Here is an 18,340-nt window from a genome sequence, read left to right on the forward strand (position 1 = left end):
CCCAGTACTATGCAATGAACTAAACAGTAACTGGGCTGCAGTGTTAATTAAGCTGTACTAAAATCAGAAGTGCACACAAATTCACATGCATAGGAAACCCTCACATTTGAAGATTTGGGATTAACAGTTTCACTCCTGCCAAAGTATCCTAAATTCAACTATTTTTTGCTTCCAAGATCTAGTTTAGCCCTTTTCTTAATTAGTGCCTGTTTCCTACAGATGCTCAAGAATGCTCTCTCCTGGCTAAAAATGGGAGACTGCTAACCCTTTCTGTCTGGAAACAACCAGAAGTCACAAATTATTAAAAAGTTTTTTGTTTGTTTTTGAGACAAAGCCTCACTCTGTCCTCCAAGCTGGAGTGCAGTGGCATGATCTCGGCTCACTGCAACTTCTGTCTCCTGGGTTCAGGCAATTCTCATGTCTCAGCCTCTTGAGTAGCTGGGACTACAAGTGCATGCCACCACATCTGGCTAATTTTTTCTATTTTTAGTAGAGATGGGGTTTTGCCATGTTGGTCAGGCTGGTCTCGAACTCCTGGTCTCAAGTGATCCACCTGCCTTGGCCTCCGAAAGTGCTGGGATTACAGGCATGAGCCACCACATACCCAGCCAAAAAGATATTAAAGAAGAAATTAGCACTCATAAAAGCAATCCAACGGGCCAGGAAAGCCAAGAATTTTAGAATAAAAACTAGATAAATATTTGTACCTAAAATAAATCTCTTTTATAAAATTAGCACCACACAAATTTGTGAACTTTTCTACTCTTAAGGATTATCCCCTATGAAACCAGAGGGTATCCTACAACAATAAAAACAAAAAGAATACATAGCAATATAATAAGCCAGCCAGGCATGGTGGCATGCACCTGTAGTCCCAGCTACTGGGGAGGCTAAGGTGGGAGGATCGCTTGAGCCTAGGAGTTAGAAGCTGCAGTGAGTGGCTGCAGTGATCATGCCACTGTACTCCAGCCTGGACGACACAGTGAGACCCTGTCTCAAAACAGGTATCTATATATATGCTATATATAATATATAGTTACTATATACACTACATATACTAAATATACTATATTATCTTTAGTATTTTGGCCTACTATAATCTATATATATAGATTATATACTATAATTATATACTTATATAATTATACTTATATATACTTATATAAATATACTTATATAATTATATACTATATAATATAGATTATATACTATAATTATATATATAATCTATATCTATCTATATATAGATACTATATATACTATATTACATAGATTATAGTAGGCCATCATCTATTATATATAATAAATGATACTTATCTATTATATATAATAGATAGTAGATATAGATATATAATATACAGATATATACTATATATAAATAGTACCTATGTCCAAAATAATAATATATATTATATATAATAGATATAGATAGATACTATATACATACATATATATACACACACACATACATGTATATACACAATGTAATTATATGTACTCCAGCCTGGGCGACAGAGTGAGACCCTGTCTCAAAACATATATATATATATTTTATATATATAGATATGATATATAGATATAGATAGATAGATAGTATAAGATAGCATAATTATATGTACTCCAGCCTGGGTGACAGATATAGATAGACAGATAGGTAGATAGGTAGATAGATAGAGATATATATAGATATACATATCTGTTTTGAGACAGGGTCTCACTCTGTTGCCCAGTCTGGAGTACATATAAATACTATATGTATATTTATATACATATTATATTTATTATATATAAATATTATATATAATATATACATATAATATATAAATATTATATATAATATATACATATAATATATAAATATTATACATACATGTAATATAAAAAATAAGCCAAACAGCATAATATAAACTTTGATAAGGCATCCTTTGTAAATCAGAATGTATTTAGGGGTGCTATTCAAGTTTTGCTCTTCAATTTTCAGAGACTCTAGAAAGTTCAGTAATGTAGGCATTCAAACCTAAAACAATTACTCTGTTTTCTATTATAAGGAATTCCAAATACTACTAAATCACACTAAGATACAACATCTTAATTATAATACCTTTTCATGGAGAAGTATAAAAGGCAATACCACCAATTATAAGAAAGATTAGAAATCATGATCACATTAAAACATTTTTTCTTCTCTAAACGATGAACAATCATTCAGGCATTCAACAATTATATAAGGACTACCTAAAAAAAAGCAATTTTTAATTCTCCAATAATTAAAAGTGTACATGATAGGAGAGAATTATAAACAAAGGTAAGAGTAAGTACTGAAGCAATTATCTGGCAAATTTGAAGCATTCTAATTCTACTTATATAACTATATATCAAAATTGATGTTTCTTCTTAAACAAAATTACGAATCAATATAAAATGTGTTACTCTGCCTGTTTTTCTCTGATTAAATAAGAAAAATGCTGTTTTAATACAAAGTTAGTAATATTTCAATTTTCTTGTTCATGCTATCCATTATTTTAAGCAAAACACTAAAAAAATCTTTTTATAAATGGTTAATAATTATAAAATATTTTTATAATTACTCCTTGGAGTGTGCATAGTGGCTTATCCCTGTAATCCCCGTACTTTGGGAGTCTGAGACAGGAGAATCATTTGAAGCCAGGAACTTGAGACCAGCCTGGTCAACATAGTGACACCAAAAAAAAAACAGCTGGGTGTGGTGACATGTGCCTATAGTCCCAGCTACTCGGGAGGTGGGAGGATCGCTCGATTCCAGGGGTTTGAGACTGCAGTGAGCCATGACCATGCCACTGCACTCTAGCCTGGCCAACAGAGCAAGACCCTGTTCCAAAAGCAAAAAAAAACAACAACAAAACAAAAGAAATTATTCTTTGGAACATTGAAAATATATTCAGCTTATAAAAGGCTGTAATACTTCAAATTTTGTACCATTTTAAAAGGCAGAGATTAACTTTAAAAACTGCTTTCTATGCAAGGATTAAAGTGACCACTATCTTATAACAACAGCCTTAACCAAAATATGAGACAGTCATATAATTTTCAGCACTGGAAAACAAAAAACAATAAAATCACCTGGTCTAGCCTCTCTCCTTCATTATGGGGAAATCAATAACACATATCCCTCCAAGTGCCATCTCCACTGCCAGTCCTGGGTTCTTATTACCTATCCAACTTTCTAACAAAGCTGTAGAGGGTGCCAATAATGCACACAGAGCAAAGAAAACTTTTCAAATGATCTTACCACAAACAATAATTCCCATCAACAAATCCCATCTAATGTTTAAGAAAAATGTCCAAAATCAACTCTGCCTCCTGCTTTTGGGCTTCTCTCCTATCTCCTATCCCAGCAGTTTCACTAGTCTTATGACCTCTGTCACTTTACACATTCCATTCCAATCTCACCACTTTAAAATTTAATTGAAATTGCTCTTCTGGCTCAAAAGCAGGAGAGCACACATAGAAAACACTCTTAATAGCCACAAATGCAACAGGTTAACAGACTGACATCTGTTTTTTGGCCATTCATATCAGGGAAAATCATTAAAAACCACTAGTCAACTCATCAAATGCATGTAAAAATATGCCCACTAGTGAGTCTTTAGGGAAACATGAAATAAAATAGAGATTTAGGTTAGAGGTCTGAAAGGAAGTAAACATGAATAATTATTCTAAAAGGCACTAAAGCACAGAGATCAATGTTTACTTAAACAGACTTTAAGATACTTTGGACCATCAGCTGATTTTTCATTTTGAGAATATCCTCACACAAAAGTCAACTTACTTCCTCCGTAACTGGTGATTCTCTGGATGGTCTATACAAAGTAATATCAGAATGAGCAAATGTTATCCATTAACTCAACAAATAGTTAAATGCCCACCAAATGTTCTGAAAGCACTCCAAAGTCAAATACAGATGGTCCTCGGCTTACAATGGTTTGACTTAATGATTGTCCGACTTTAAGATGGTGCAAAAGAGATACGTGTTTGGTAGGAATCATACTTTGAGTACCCATACAACCATTCACTTTCAGTACAGTACAAAAAATTACACGAGACAGCCAACACTTCATTGTAACATAGGCTTTGTTTAGATGATTTTGCCCAACTGTGGGCTAAGGTAAGTATTCTGAGGACACTTAAGGTAGGCGAGGCTAAGATATGATGTTTGATAGGTTAGGTGTATTAAATGCATTTCTGACTTATAATATTTTCAACTTGCAATGGGTTTATTGGGATATAACCCCATCACAAGTCAAGAAGCATCTGTACATGTTTTTGTTTTTGTTTTGAGACAGGGTCTTGTTCTGCTGCCCAGGCAGGAGTGCAGTGGTATACTCAATGCTCACTGCAGCCTCAACCTCCTGGGTCCAAAGGATCCTCCCACCTTAGCCTCCAAAGTAGCTGGAACCACAGGTACACACCACCACACCTGGCTCATTTTTGTATTTATTGTAGATACGAGGTTTCACCATGTTACCTAGGCTGGTCTTGAATTCATGGGCTCAAGTAATCCACCTGACTTGGCCTCCCAAGATGCTAAGATTACAGGCATGAGTCATCGCACCTGGTCGTACATGTCTTTTAAAATTTTCTATGGTTTTGTATGATTTGCAGCAGCTATGCTCTATTTGTTTTCTCAAGGGGAGATGTACCTTCACAACAAAAGTTTTCTTATGATAAATGTCCAGCCTTCAGTTTTTCCATTCAACATTTATTTGAACCTGCTATAGAGAGATACTGTACTAGATGCTGTCAGAAATTTGAAGAAAATCTTTCTTTTTTTGTTGTTTTTTGAGATAGGGTCTCACTCTAGTCATCCAGGCTGGAGTGCAGTGGTGCGATCTCGATTCACTGCAGCCTCGACCTCCTGGGCCCAAACAATCCTCCCACCTCAGCCTCCTTAGTAGCTGGGACCATAGGCATGTGCCACAACACCCAGCTAATTTTGTAATTTTTTGTGAAGATGAGGTTTCACCATGTTGCCCCAGTTGGTCTCAAACTCCTGAGCTCAAGCGATCCTCCCACCTCAGCCTCCCAAAGTGCTGGGATTACAGGCATAAGCCACCATGCCCAGCCTGAAGAAAATGTTTCTGTCCTTAAAGAATTTGAGAGTTCAGAAATAAATCCACATTTCTGTGGCCAAATGATTTTTGACAAGGGTGCCAACTCTAACTGATGGTGAAAGAATAGTCTCTTCAGCAGATGTTATGGGGAAAACTAGATTTTCATACACAAGAGAATTAAGTTGAACCTCACCTATCTCACACCATATACAAAAGTTATCTCAATGATCTAAATATAACAGCTAAAACCACAAAACTCTTAGAAGAAAACATAGAGGTAAATCCTCATGACCTTGGATTTGGCAATGGATTCTTAGATAGGACACCAAAAGGATAGCAGCAAAAGAAAAAAATAGATAAATTGAACTTCATCAAAAGTTAAAACTGACTGGGTATGGTGGCTCACACCCGCATTCCCCGCAATTTAGGAGGCCAATGTGGGAGGATTGCTTGAGCCCAGGAGTTCAAGACCAGCCTGGGCAACATAGGGAGACCCCATCTCTACAAAAAAATTTAAAAACTAGCCAGGCATGGTGGTGCATGCCTGTAGTCCCAGCTACACGGGAGGCTGAAGTGGGAGGATCACTTAAGCCTGAGAGGTCAAGGCTGCAGGTGAGCTGTGATTGCACCACTGCACTCCACCCTTGGCAACAGAATAGACCCTGTCTCAAAAAAACAAAAACAAACTAAAATTTTTGTGCATCAAAGGACATTATCCAGAAAGTGAAAGGACAAGGATGACAGAAAATATTTGGAAATAATATATCTGATAGAGGTTTCATATTCTGAATAGATAAAGAACTCTACTCCTCAAAAACACAAAAGACATCCCAATTTAAAAATGGGCAAAGGGGCCAGGCGCAGTGGCTCATACCTGTAATCCCAGCAATTTGGGAGGCCGAGGTGGGTGGATCACCTGAGGTCAGGAGTCCGAGACCAGCCTGGCCAACATGGTGAAACCCCGTTTCTACTAAAAATACAAAAAATTAGCCAGGTGTGGTGGCAGGCACCTGTAATCCCAGCTAGCTACTCGGGAGGCTGAGGCAGGAGAATCGCTTGAACTCATGAGGCGGAGGCTGCAGTAAACCAAGATCGCACCATTGCACTCCAGCCTGGGCAACAAGAGCAAAAGTCTGTCTCCAGAAAAAAAAAAGGCAAAGGACTTCAACAGATATTATTCTAAAGAAGACATACAAATGGTCAATAAGCATATGAAAAGATGCTAAACAACATTAATCACCAGAGAAATGCAAATCAAAACAACAATGAAATACAACTTCACATCTACTAGGATGGCTATACTAAAAGTAAACAAAAAATAATCAGTGTTGGCAAGGATGCGGAAAAACTGGAATCCTTGTACATTGCTAGTGGGACTGTAAAATGGTGAAGTTGTCATACAAAATGATATGACAGTTCCTCAAAACCTAAATAGAGAATTACTATATGACGTAGCAATTCTGCTGCTAGGAATACACTCAAAGAGTTTTGAAATCAGTCACTCAGACACCTGTATACTATTGTTCATTGTAGCATTTTCCAATAGCCACAAGATGAAAACAACCCAAGTTGTCCATCAACATAAGAATAAACAAAATGCAGTATATACACTTGATCTTAGCCAAAAGGCTGAGAAGTGATAAAATGAATATATATACAAAGGATATTCCTTTTTATTCAGCCAAAATAAGGAGTGATATTCTGACATATGCTATAACATGGATGAACTATGAAAACTTTACGCTAAGTGAAATAGCCAGACAAGGCCGGGCACGGTGGCTCACGCCTGCAATCCCAGCACTTTGGGAGGCCGAGGCGGGTGGATCACGAGGTCAGGAGTTTGAGACCATCCTGGCTAACACGGTGAAACCCCGTCTCTACTAAAAATACAAAAAAATTAGCCGGGCATGGTGGCAGGTCCCGTAGTCCCAGCTACTCAAGAGGCTGAGGCAGGAGAATGGCGTGAACCCGGGAGGCGGAGCTTGCAGTGAGCTGAGATCACACCATTGCACTCCAGCCTGGGTGACAGAGCGAGACTCTGTCTAAAAAAAAAAAAAAAAAGCCAGACAAAAATGACAAATATGATTCCACTTATATAAAATACCCAGAATAGGGACATTCATAGAGGCAGAAAGCAGATTAGATGTTCCCTGGGAATGGGGGAAGGGAACAAGGAGAAGTCTCAAGTCTCTTTTGTGTTGCTACAAAGGAATACCCGAGGTTGCGTAATTTATAAAGAAAAAAGGTTTATTTAGCTCATGATTCTGATGTCTGGAGAAGCTCAAGATTGGGCATCTGCATTTGGTGAGGGCCTCAAGTTGCTTCTACTCATGGCAGAAGGCAAAGGAGAGCGGGCTGTGTAGACAGCACGTGACCAGAGAGAAAGCAGGAGAGAGAGTGGGCAGGTACAGGCTCTTTTTATCAAACAGCTCTAGTGAGAACTGACAGAGCAAGAACCCACTCACCTCCAAGGGAGGGCATTAATGTATTCACTGGGGATCCGCCCCCATGACCCAAACACCTCCCATTAAGCCCCACTTCCCAATACTGCCACACTGGGGATCAAATTTCAACATGAGATTTGGTAAGGACAAATATCCAAACCATAGCAGAGAGTTATTGCTTAATGGTTACTGTGTTTCTGTTTAAGGTATTGAAAAGTTTGGCAAATAGATAGTGACAATGATCGCACAATACTGTGCATGTACTTAATGCCCCTGAATTGTACACTAAAAAATTGTTAAAATGGCAAATCTATGTTGTATATATTTTACCACTTCAAAAAGTTAATTATATAAGAAAGAATTGTATACTTTAAATGGGTGAATTATATGGTATGTGAGTTACATTTCAGTAACGTTGTTAAAAAAAAAACCAAAAAAAGAAAAAAAAGCAGGTGTCCTGGCTGTAGTGTTTCTTGGGATGCAACTGCACCGGTAACCAAAAGATGATAACATCTGTCCTTGTCCCCAATTTCCACTTCACTCAGAAATATCTGTCACAAAGATCTCTAAGTTACAAATTCAATTTAATAAACACGTCATATTCTAAGTTCATCCAGCATACCAGTAGTTATTGGGTACTTATGTACCAGGCTCTGGGTAGGGCACTAACTTCGGAGTGGGAGTCTGGAGAGACCAAGAGATGATTATCGCACAACAATGGGAGTGTCCTCATAAAGGGAAGCAGCATAGGATAGAATGGGCCATAGAGGAAGAGTCCTAGCTCTGCCAAAGAAGGCTTTGGTTTAAAATTTTGGAGAAAGTGGCCAGGCGCGATGGCTCACACCTGTAATCCCAGCACTTTGGGAGGTCAAGGCGGTCAGATCACTTGAGGTCAATAGTTCGAGACCAGCCTGGACAAAACGGTGAACTCCTGTCTGCAAAAATAGAAAAATTTGCCGGGCAAATTTGTGCGGGTAGTGCACATCTGTAAATCCCAGCTACTCCAGAGGCTGAGGCACAAGAATCGCTTGAACCCGGGAGGTGGAGGCTGCAGTGAGCCAAGATCATGCCACTGCACTCCAGCCTGGGCGACAGAGGGAGATTCTGTCTGAAAAATAAACAAATGAAACTTGGGAGCAAGAAATTAATCCACTGTTGTTTTTAAACTCTTATGCATGTACTTAATTTTCAAGATTCTATGACCAAACTGGAAAATGATAAATACAAAAAACCCTCTATTTTTGCAAATATTTTATTAAAATGTAAATAAAAAAGATGAAAAACCATATTTCACTTATTTTCACTGATGGAGATGATGCCAAGCACTTGAAACTTTTTACATGTCTTCAAAGAAAGCTTTTTGAGTATCTCATACTTACCCATCAATCTTTTAAAATCCCTTCCCTAGCAACCCAACACCTAAGTTTCAGAGCATGACTTAAATAAACACCAACATGTTGCCACTGTTCATCCAATCCACCTGAATTTTGCCTTAACTTAGGTTTATTCTTATTGGGGACTGAAATGATTCGTTCAAGATAAACCGAAGTCACTTTAAAAATTACTCAGATGATAGTAGTTACTCAGATGCTCATAGTTCCCTTTTCAGCAAAAGTCCCCAGGTAGGGCCAGCCAATAATGCAAGTCACACTCAAGTGTTGACATCTTCATCTCCGGGCCGGCCCCTTATGAAGTGAGGGGAGTCTCCAGTAAAATCACTCAGGAAGCTCCTTGAGCCAAGTATTCCCAAATGCTACTTACTGGAGGTACAAAAATGAGAATAACTTTTCTGAGGGCCATTTCACAATCTATACCAGAAGACTTGTGGTATAGATCGTGGATTCTATCTTGTTTTAGAACGAATCTTGTGGGATTCATTCTACACAAATGATCACGCTCAAAAACCCAGATGCAACGGTACTCAATGAATTACTTTTTGCAATAACTAAAAACTGAAAACCACTTGTACGCTCACCATCAGGGAGAAACTACATTTAGTAAATCACAGTCCAAAGCCATGCCAGGAGTCAGGGATGGATGACGTAGTCAACCTGACACACAGGAATGTACAGTCGAGAGAAAGAGAAAGAGAGAGAGAGAGAGAAAGAGAGAGAGAGAGAGAGAGAGAGTGTGTGTGTGTGTGTGTGTGTGTGTGTGTGTGTGTGTGTGTGTGTGTGTTTCAGCACTTTATGATGCAGGTTCTGCAAAAACAAGCCCCGCTCATATTACAAGGAAAAACCGTCTGGAAGAAAATACACCTTCGTGTTAACCCAGCTTGTCTCTGGGGAACAGGGGCACGGCTGCTTTGCTTGCTTCTTTGCTTTCTGTTCCACGTTTTCGACAGTGACAAGTATTATCTTTAGAGTTCGCGAACAGGCCGGAGGAGGGTGCGGCAGGTCGTGGGGCAGGGCCTGGCCAGGCAGAGACGCCCCCGCACCGCCCCGGGCTGGCCCCGCGCCCCGCCGCACCTCCACCTTTGCCCGCGGTGAGCGCGAGCCAGGTCCCGCCCCGAGGTCTGGGATCACCGGCGGGCCGGCTGGAAGCGCCCGGAACTCACCCAGCGCCCCACCCGCCTGGGTCTCACCGACCGCGCAGACACCACCCGCCGCCGCCGCCGCCGCCGCCCAGAGATGGCCGCCGCCGGCGCAGTGGGGCCGAGAGCGTGGGGAAGCCGGGGGCTGCGTGCAGGGGTTTCTAGGGAGGAGAGCGGGCGGGCCCCAGGCGTCCAGGCGGGCGCAGGCGCGACCCCGACCCCACCCGGGCTGCTGCCTCACCTGTGCTCTGTGGGCCGCGGGAGGCTCTGTGGGAGGTTTCACCAAACAACCGGTTGGTTCCGACTCGGCTACGTAGGCCGCGTGGCCTTGCTCCCCTGGCCGAGAAACAGGCCAGCCGGCGCGGAGGTTGAAAGCTCTGCAGGCGCGAGTACCAAACGCGCCGTTTGTCGCGCCTCAGGTCCCCTGGGGCGCCCAGCGCAGGAGGCCACCCCTCCCGCCGCCACGGACCCAACCCCGGTCCTCTGCCTTAGCCGAAGGCCGCACCCTCCGCGCACAGGCCTTCCTCAGCCCCAACCCAGGACATCACCAGGTCCCGCAGTGCGTCCAGTCTTCCTGCCAGCAAGTGTAGGTAGGAGCCGGGCGCTGGCCCCGCGTTGGGCAAGACGGTGGGGACAACCTGGCGGGCAAAAACAGCCCTGTGCCTGCTCTGCAGCTATGGGGAAGGGAAACCTGTTCATGGCAGCAATGGCATTCGCTCCTTAAAACCTCTTTATGGGGTCTCATTTCTTTTTTAAAGATCCAAACTACTTAAGGTGGGCATAAAGCCCCCATGTGTGGTCTAGCCCCTACCTGCTTGGCTTCATTTAGGTCCTTAAAGGATGCAGGTTTCTTCTCACCCAGGGCCTCTGCAAATGCTCTTCTCTCTGCCTGGACACTCCTCACCTCTTCCCTGTTGTGAGTGTTCTTCATGTATCATTTAGGTTACACTATCCTGGCCCATGAGACTTGCAGCACTGCTGGGCGTGGTGGCTCATACCTGTAATCACGGCATTTTGGGAGGCAGAGTGGTGGATCGCTTGAGTCCAGGAGTTCAAGACTGGGCAACATGGTAAAAAAAAAAAAAAAAAAAAAAAAAAAAAAAAAAAAAAAAGAGAGAGAGAGACAGAATGAGAAAGAAGGAAAGAAAATAATTAGCGGCTCAGGTCTGTAATGCCAGCTACTTGGGACGCTGAGGTGGGAGAATTGCTTGGGCCCTGAAGGGAGGTAGAGGCTGCAGTGAGCTGTGATTGCACCAGTACACTCCAGCCTGGGCAACAGAGCGAGACCCTGTTTCATTAAAAAACACACACACACACACACACAAAACAGCCGGGCTCAGTGGCTCACGCCTGTAATCCCAGCACTTTGGGAGGCTGAGGCAGGCATGGCAAAACCCCGTCTCTACTAAAAATACAAAACTTAGAGGGGCGTGGTGGTGCATGCCTGTAGTCCCAACTACTTGAGAGGCTGAGGCAGGAGAATCACTTCAACCTGGGAGGTGGAGGTTGGAGTGAGCTGAGATTGAGCCACTGCACTCCAGCCTGCGTGAAGAGCAAGACTCTGTCTTAAAAAAAAAAAAAAAAAAAACCGGCGGGCACGGTGGCTCACACCTGTAATCCCAGCACTCTGGGAGGCCAGGGTGTGCGGATTGCCTGAGGTCAGGAGTTTGAGACCAGCCTGGCCAACGTGGTGAAACCCTATCTCTACTAAAAATACAAAAATTAGCCGGATGTGGTTGCATGCGTCTGTAATCCCAGCTATTCAGGAGGCTGAGGCAGGAGAATCACTTGACCTCGGGAGGTGGCGGTTGCAGTGAACTGAGATCGCCTCACTGTACTGCAGCCTGAGCCAGAGTGGTACTTCGTCTCGAAAACAAAAACAAAAAAACACAAAGATTGCAGCACCAGGGATTCTTCTTCCTAGCCCCTTTCAGGGTGTGCAATAATTTGTGTAATTTTTGCTTAATGTGTAACTTAACAGTAGACTGAGATCCATGAAGGCAGAGACCATGGCCCATTGGCTCTCATTCTTGTATGTCTCACATCTGCACCGTGCAGGCCCATGTTAGCTCTGGTAAATATTTATTAAATGAATGAATGAATGAAGAGCAGGCCTGGGTAGTGTCTTAGGTGGCCTTGATTTTCAATTTAAGGAGGAGACAGTGTTGCCTACAGAGAGCGAGAAAAGTTGTTGAGTGGGCCATGTGAGGAGCAGTGAGTGGTCCCTGTGGAGAGTAGGCCCAGTCATAGAATAGAGACAAATGAAGGGATTTTGGAGGGTTTTGAGGACCCAGCATATTTGGGGGCTGCTATGGTTTGAATGCTGGTATCTCCCCAAAATTCATATGTTGAAACCTAAGCCCCAACACATTCATATTAACAGGATGGGTCCTTTGCTGGGGAAATTATTGCCCTTGTGAAAGAGGCTTGAGGGATCCTGTTTGATCCTTCTGCCATGTGTGGATGCTGTGAGAAGGCACCATGTTTGAAGCAGAGAACAAGCCCTCAGCAGACTGTGACTCTGCTGGAGCCTTGATCTTGGATGTCCCAGCCTCCAGAACTGTGAGCAATACAATTCTGCTGTTTACAAATTACCCAGTCTAAGTTGTTTTTTTTTTTTTTTTTTTTGAGACAGGGTTTTACTCCAGGCTGGAGTGCAGTGGCATGATCACAGCTCACTACAGCCATGATGCATGTCCTGGGCTCAAGCGATCCTGCTACCTCAGCCTCTCAAGGAGCTGGGACTGTAGCTGCATGCCACCACACCCGGCTAATATTTTAAAAATTTTTTATAGAGACAGGGTTCCACTGTGTTGCCCAGGCTGGTCTCAAATTCCTGGGCTCAAGCAATTCTCCCACCTTGGCCTCCCAAAGTGCTGGGATTATAGGCATGAGCAACTGCATCTAGCCTTTCTCCTCCTCCTCCTCCTTCCTCCTTCCTCCTTCTTTCTTCTTCTTCTTCCTCTTCCTCTTCCTCTTTTTCTTCTTCTTCTTCTTTTTTGAGTATTTTTATCGTTGTTTTTGTTTGAGACAGAGTCTCAACTCTGTTGCCCAGGCTGGAGTGCACTGGCATGATCTTGGCTCACTGCAACCTCCACCTCCCAGGTTCAAGCAATTCTTCTGCTTTAGCCTTCTGAGTAGCTGGGACTACAGGTGCATGCTACCACACCCAGCTAATTTTTTTTTTTTTTTCCAGACAGAGTCTCGCTCTGTCGCCCAGGCTGGAGTGCAGTGGCGCAATCTCGGCTCACTGCAAGCTCCGCCTCCCAGGTTCACGCCATTCTCCTGCCTCAGCCTCTCCGAGTAGCTGGGACTACAGGCGCCCGTCACCACACCCGGCTAATTTTTTTTTTGTATTTTTAGTAGAGACGGGGTTTCACCGTGGTCTCGATCTCCTGACCTCGTGATCTGCCTGCCTCGGCCTCCCAAAGTGCTAGGATTACAAGCGTGAGCCACCGCGCCCAGCCACTAATTTTTATATTTTTAGTAGAGATGGGTTTTTGCCATGTTGGCCAGGCTGGTCTCGAACTCCTGACCTCAGGTGATGCACCCACCTCGGCCTCTCGAAGTGCTGGGATTACAGGCATGAGCCACCACACCTGGCCTTTTCAAGTATTTTGTTATAGCATTTTGTTATAACAGCCAAAATGGACTTAAGACAGGGACATCTAGGCCCTATTGTGTAATTTCTTTCTGCATCTTTATGTTAATATAAAGAAGGACCGTTTCATCTTCGGGGTTTGTATGATAAATGCAGTTTTTAGGCGCTAAGCAAATATGTGAGAGAAAATAGTTAAGAGACAGTAGGGAACAACCTACTGATGAGGTTAACCAGTCTGCAAAGTGATAAAGGCTGATTACTAAGCAAATTATGATACAAGGATTCTACTTAGTGAGCACTGCTTTCTTGTTTGCTACCCTGTACTGAAAGCTTCCTGAAGACAAAGACTTCATATTTATATTTTCTTCTACAGCAGTGTTGTTTGTTTTTTGTCTTTTTTTTTTTTTTTTTTTAAGACAGAGTTTCATTCTGTCACCCAGGCTGGAGTGCAGTGGCATGATCATAACTCACTGCAGCCTCAAACTTCTGGCCTCAAGCAATCCTTCTGCCTCAGCCTCCCAAGTTGCTGGGATTATAGACACGAACCACCAACCCCAGCTGCTGCAGCAGTGTTTTGAACAGAGAGTTTGCAATAAATGATTGTTGAAATAATGAATTGGGGGGAAAGGTAAAAGGCTCCAGAGTGGAAATTCCCAGAGACGAGAAACAGCTAGCTGATTTCTCCTAGTCTTTATTTCTTCTGAGAAACAATCCTGAGTTGCTGGGTTAGAACCAGGAAATCCTGGTTGGGGAGCAGCTCAAAGACATTATTGAATGAAGGATATTTTCTTAAAAACTTGAAGAACCTGGATATCTTTTACAAGACCAATAAGGTGTAATTTATTAAATGCTTGTTATATGACTTTTATGCCATTGCCTCTAGTTCTCACAACAGCCCAATGATTCTATTTACCTCCTTTTACAAAAATACCCAAAGCCCTTCAGAAGTTGCAGGGCCAAGATGGGGAGCCAGGCCTGTGGGATTGGAAAAGTTTATGTTAACAGAGCCTGTTATTAGAAAAGTATTCATTGCACTTGAAGAAAAATCCGGGCCTACTCTTAGAGACCTTGGGAACCCCTCTGCCCGGGGGTTTCAGAGTATAGCAGAGTCTGGCCTGCCCATGAGGTACACCCAACTCTGCCCAGAATAGGGAAGGCAGTCCACGATTCCTCCATTGGCTTGTTCTGTGCCACTGTTTCCTCTGTGGGCATAGTTTCTGGGGTACCCGGAATTGAGGAACATACCAGTTTGGGCTGCGTTTTCCACCTACCTATCCTACAAGCCCAGGACATCTGAGGTGGTATATTAGTTCATTTTCACGCTGCTGATAAAGACATACTCGAAACTGGGAACAAAAAGAGGTTTAATTGCACTTACAGTTCCATATGACTGGGGAGGCCTCAGAATCATGGCGAGAGGTGAAAGGGCACTTACATGGTGGCGGCAAGAGAAAATGAGGAAGAAGCAAAAGCAGAAACCCCTGATAAACCCATCAGATCTCGTGAGACTTATTCACTACCATGAGAATAGCATGGGAAAGACCAGCCTCCCTGATTCAATTATTTCCCCCTAGGTCCTTCCCACAACACATCAAAATTCTGGGAGACACGATTCAGTTGAGATGTGAATGGGGACACAGACAAACTGTATCATTCCCTGGCCCCTCCAAATCGTATGTCCTCACATTTCAAAGTCAATTATGCCTTCCCAACAGTTCCCCAAAGTCTTAATTAATTTCAGCATTAACCCAAAAGTCCAGTCCAAAGTCTCATCTGAGACAAGGCAGTCCCTTCCGCCTATGAGCCTGTAAAATCAAAAGCAAGCAGCCAAGCACGGTGGCTCACACCAATAATCCCAGTACTTTGGGAGGCCAAGGTGGGCGGATCACCTGAGGTCAGGAGTTCGAGACCAGCCTGGCCAACATGGTGAAACCGTCTCTACTAAAAATACAAAAATCAGCCAGGCATGGTGGTGGGCGCCCATAGTCCCAGCTACTCTGGAAGCTGAGGCAGGAAAATCACTTGAACCTGGGAGGCGGAGGTTGCAGTGAGCCGAGATCACATCACTGCACTCCAGCCTGGGCAACAGAGCGAGACTCCATCTCAAAAAAAAAAAAAAAAAATTGACTGCCCTACTAGATTTCAGACTTGCATGGGCCCTGTAACGCCTTTGTTTTGGCCAATTTCTCCCATTTGGAATGGCTGTGCTTACCCAATACCTGTACCCCCATCATTGTATCTAGGAAGTAACTAGCCTGCTTTTGATTTTTTTTTTTTTTTTTTGAGACGGAGTCTCGCCCTGTCACCCAGGCTGGAGTGCAATGGCATGATCTCAGCTCACTGTAACTTCCACCCTCTGGGTTCAAGCGATTCTCCCACCCCAGCCTCCTGAGTAGCTGGGACTACAGGCACCCACCACCATGCCCAGCTAATTTTTGTATTTTTAGTAGAGACAGGGTTTCGCCATGTTGGCCAGGCTGGTCTCAAACTCCTGACCTCAGGTGATCCGCCCACCTTGGCCTCCCAAAGTACTGGGATTACTGGTGTGAGCCACCGTGCCCAGCCTGGGCCATCAAATTTTAAAGCTCCAAAATGACCTCCTTTGACTCCAGGTCTCACATCCATGTCAGGCTGATGCAAAAGGTGGGTTCCCATGGTCTTGGGTAGCTCCACCCCTGTGGCTTTGCAGGTACGGCCTACCTCCCAGCTGCTTTCATGGCTGACATTGAGTGCAGCTTTCCAGGCTCATGGTGCAAGCTGTCAATGGATCCACCATTCTGGGGTCTGAAGGACAGTGGCCCTTTTCTCACAGCTCCACTAGGCAGTGCCCCAGTAGGGACCCTGTGTGGGGGCTCCAACCCCACATTTCCCTTCTGCACTGCCCTAGCAGAGGTTCTCCATGAGGGCCCTGTCCCTGCAGCAAACTTTTGCCTGGACATCCAGGCATTTCCATACATCTTCTGAAATCTAGGCAGGGGTTCCCAAACCTCACTTCTCGACTTCTGTGCACCCACAGGTGCAACACCACGTGGAAGCTGCTAAGGCTTGGGGCTTCCACCCTCTGAAGCCACAGCCTGAGCTCTATGTTGGCCTCTTTCAGCCACGGCTGGAGCAGATGGGACACAGTGTACCAAGTCCCTAGGCTGCACACAGCATGGGGACCCTGGGCCCAGCCCATGAAACCACTTTTTCCTCCTGGGCCTCTGAGCCTGTGATGGGAGGGGCTTCTGTGAAGGTCTCTGACATGGCCTGGAGACATTTACCCCATGGTCTTGGGGATTAACATTAGGCTCCTTGCTACTTATGCAAATTTCTGCAGCTGGCTTGAATTTCTCCGCGGCAAATGGGCTTTTCTTTTCTGCTGCATCAGCAGGCTGCAAATTTTCTGAACTTTTATGCTCTGTTTCCTTTTTAAAATGGAATGCTTTTAACAGCACCCAAGTCACATTTTGAATGCTTTGCTGCTTAGAAATTTCTCCCACCAGATAACCTAAATCATCTCTTTCAAGTTCAAAGTCCTGCAAATTTCTAGGGCAGGGGCAAAATGCCACCAGTCTCTTTGCTAAAACATAATAAGAGTCACCTTTGCTCCAGTTCCCAACAAGTTCCTCATCTCCATCTGAGACCACCTCAGCATGGACCCTATTGTTCATATCACTATCAGCATTTTTGTTGAAGCCATTCAACAAATTTCTAGGAGGTTCCAAACTTTCCCACATCCAAAGTGTTCCAACCTCTGCCTGTTACCCAGTTCCAAAGTCGCTTCCACATTTTCAGGTATCTTTTCAGCAACACTCTACTGGTACCAGTTTACTGTATTAGTTCATTTTCATGCTGCTGATAAAGACATACCTGAAACTGGGAACAGAAAGAGGTTTAATTGGACTTACAATTCCACATGGCAGGGGAGGCCTCAGAATCATGGAGGGAAGCAAAATGTACTTCTTACATGGCAACAGCGAGAGAAAATGAGGAAGAAGCAAAAGCAGAAACCCCTGATAAACCCATCAGATCTCATGAGACTTATTCACTATCATGAGAATAGCACAGCAAAGACTGGTCTCCATGATTCAGTTACCTCCCCCTAGGTCCCTCCCACAACATGTGGAAATTCAGGGAGATATACTTCAGTTGAGATTTGAATGGAGACACAGCCAGACCATAGCAGGTAGGAATAGTAACTTATTACCTGACAGGCAGCACTGTTATGGAGAGAAACAAAGTCTGAACAGAACATTGTCAAAGGTATTGAACTTGAATATAAAATATACCTGTTCAGGCTGATACTGCTTTTGAAGGTGATCTCACTCTCACATTGTTACCTTGTTTCCTAGGAAGTACCTAGATGCTGTTCTGACTTCATAAACTGCTTATCAGCAACATCCTCATAGACACCACTGATTTATTTTAAGAGAGCAGCTAAGGCCGGGTGCGGTGGCTCACGCCTGTAATCCCAGCACTTTGGGAGGCCAAGGTGGGTGGATCACCTGAGGTCAGGAGTTCGAGAACAGCCTGGCCAACATGGAGAAACCCCATCTCTACTGAAAATACAAAATTAGCCAGGCATGGTGGCGCATGCCTGTAATCCCAGCCACTCAGGAGGCTGAGGCAGGAGAATTGCTTGAACCCGGGAGGCAGAGGTTGCGGTGAGCCGAGATTGCACCATTGCACT

General features: G+C 43.6%; 2 protein-coding genes across 10 annotated transcripts in view; one reads left to right on the plus strand and one right to left on the minus strand.

The window, feature by feature from the left end:
- FAIM (Fas apoptotic inhibitory molecule) overlaps positions 1 to 17,948 on the minus strand; it is a 32,829-nt gene extending 14,881 nt beyond the window's left edge. Inside the window, exons 1-2 of one of the 8 annotated variants that reach the window (XM_055295277.2) lie at positions 17,858 to 17,948; positions 10,879 to 11,125 (exon numbers count right to left, since the gene is read on the minus strand). In XM_055295277.2, the coding sequence (XP_055151252.1) occupies positions 10,879 to 10,892 (14 nt within the window). In that variant the 5' untranslated portion in view covers positions 10,893 to 11,125; positions 17,858 to 17,948. Of the gene's footprint in view, positions 1 to 8,206; positions 9,599 to 10,091; positions 10,257 to 10,308; positions 10,468 to 10,878; positions 11,126 to 15,046; positions 15,115 to 17,857 lie in introns of those variants that run through there. The other 7 variants (XM_055295278.2, XM_055295279.2, XM_055295282.2 and 4 more) reach the window with 7 other exon arrangements.
- Positions 10,475 to 18,340, plus strand: part of CEP70 (centrosomal protein 70) — a 158,433-nt gene continuing 150,567 nt past the window's right edge. For both annotated transcript variants that reach the window (XM_055295269.2, XM_055295270.2), the window contains exon 1: positions 10,475 to 10,657. The gene's annotated coding sequence lies outside the window, so the exon portion shown is untranslated. The remainder of the gene's footprint in view (positions 10,658 to 18,340) is intronic.

The sequence above is a fragment of the Symphalangus syndactylus genome, chromosome 10 (genome assembly GCF_028878055.3).
Source record: "Symphalangus syndactylus isolate Jambi chromosome 10, NHGRI_mSymSyn1-v2.1_pri, whole genome shotgun sequence".
In the NCBI taxonomy this organism is placed as follows: Eukaryota; Metazoa; Chordata; class Mammalia; order Primates; family Hylobatidae; genus Symphalangus; species Symphalangus syndactylus.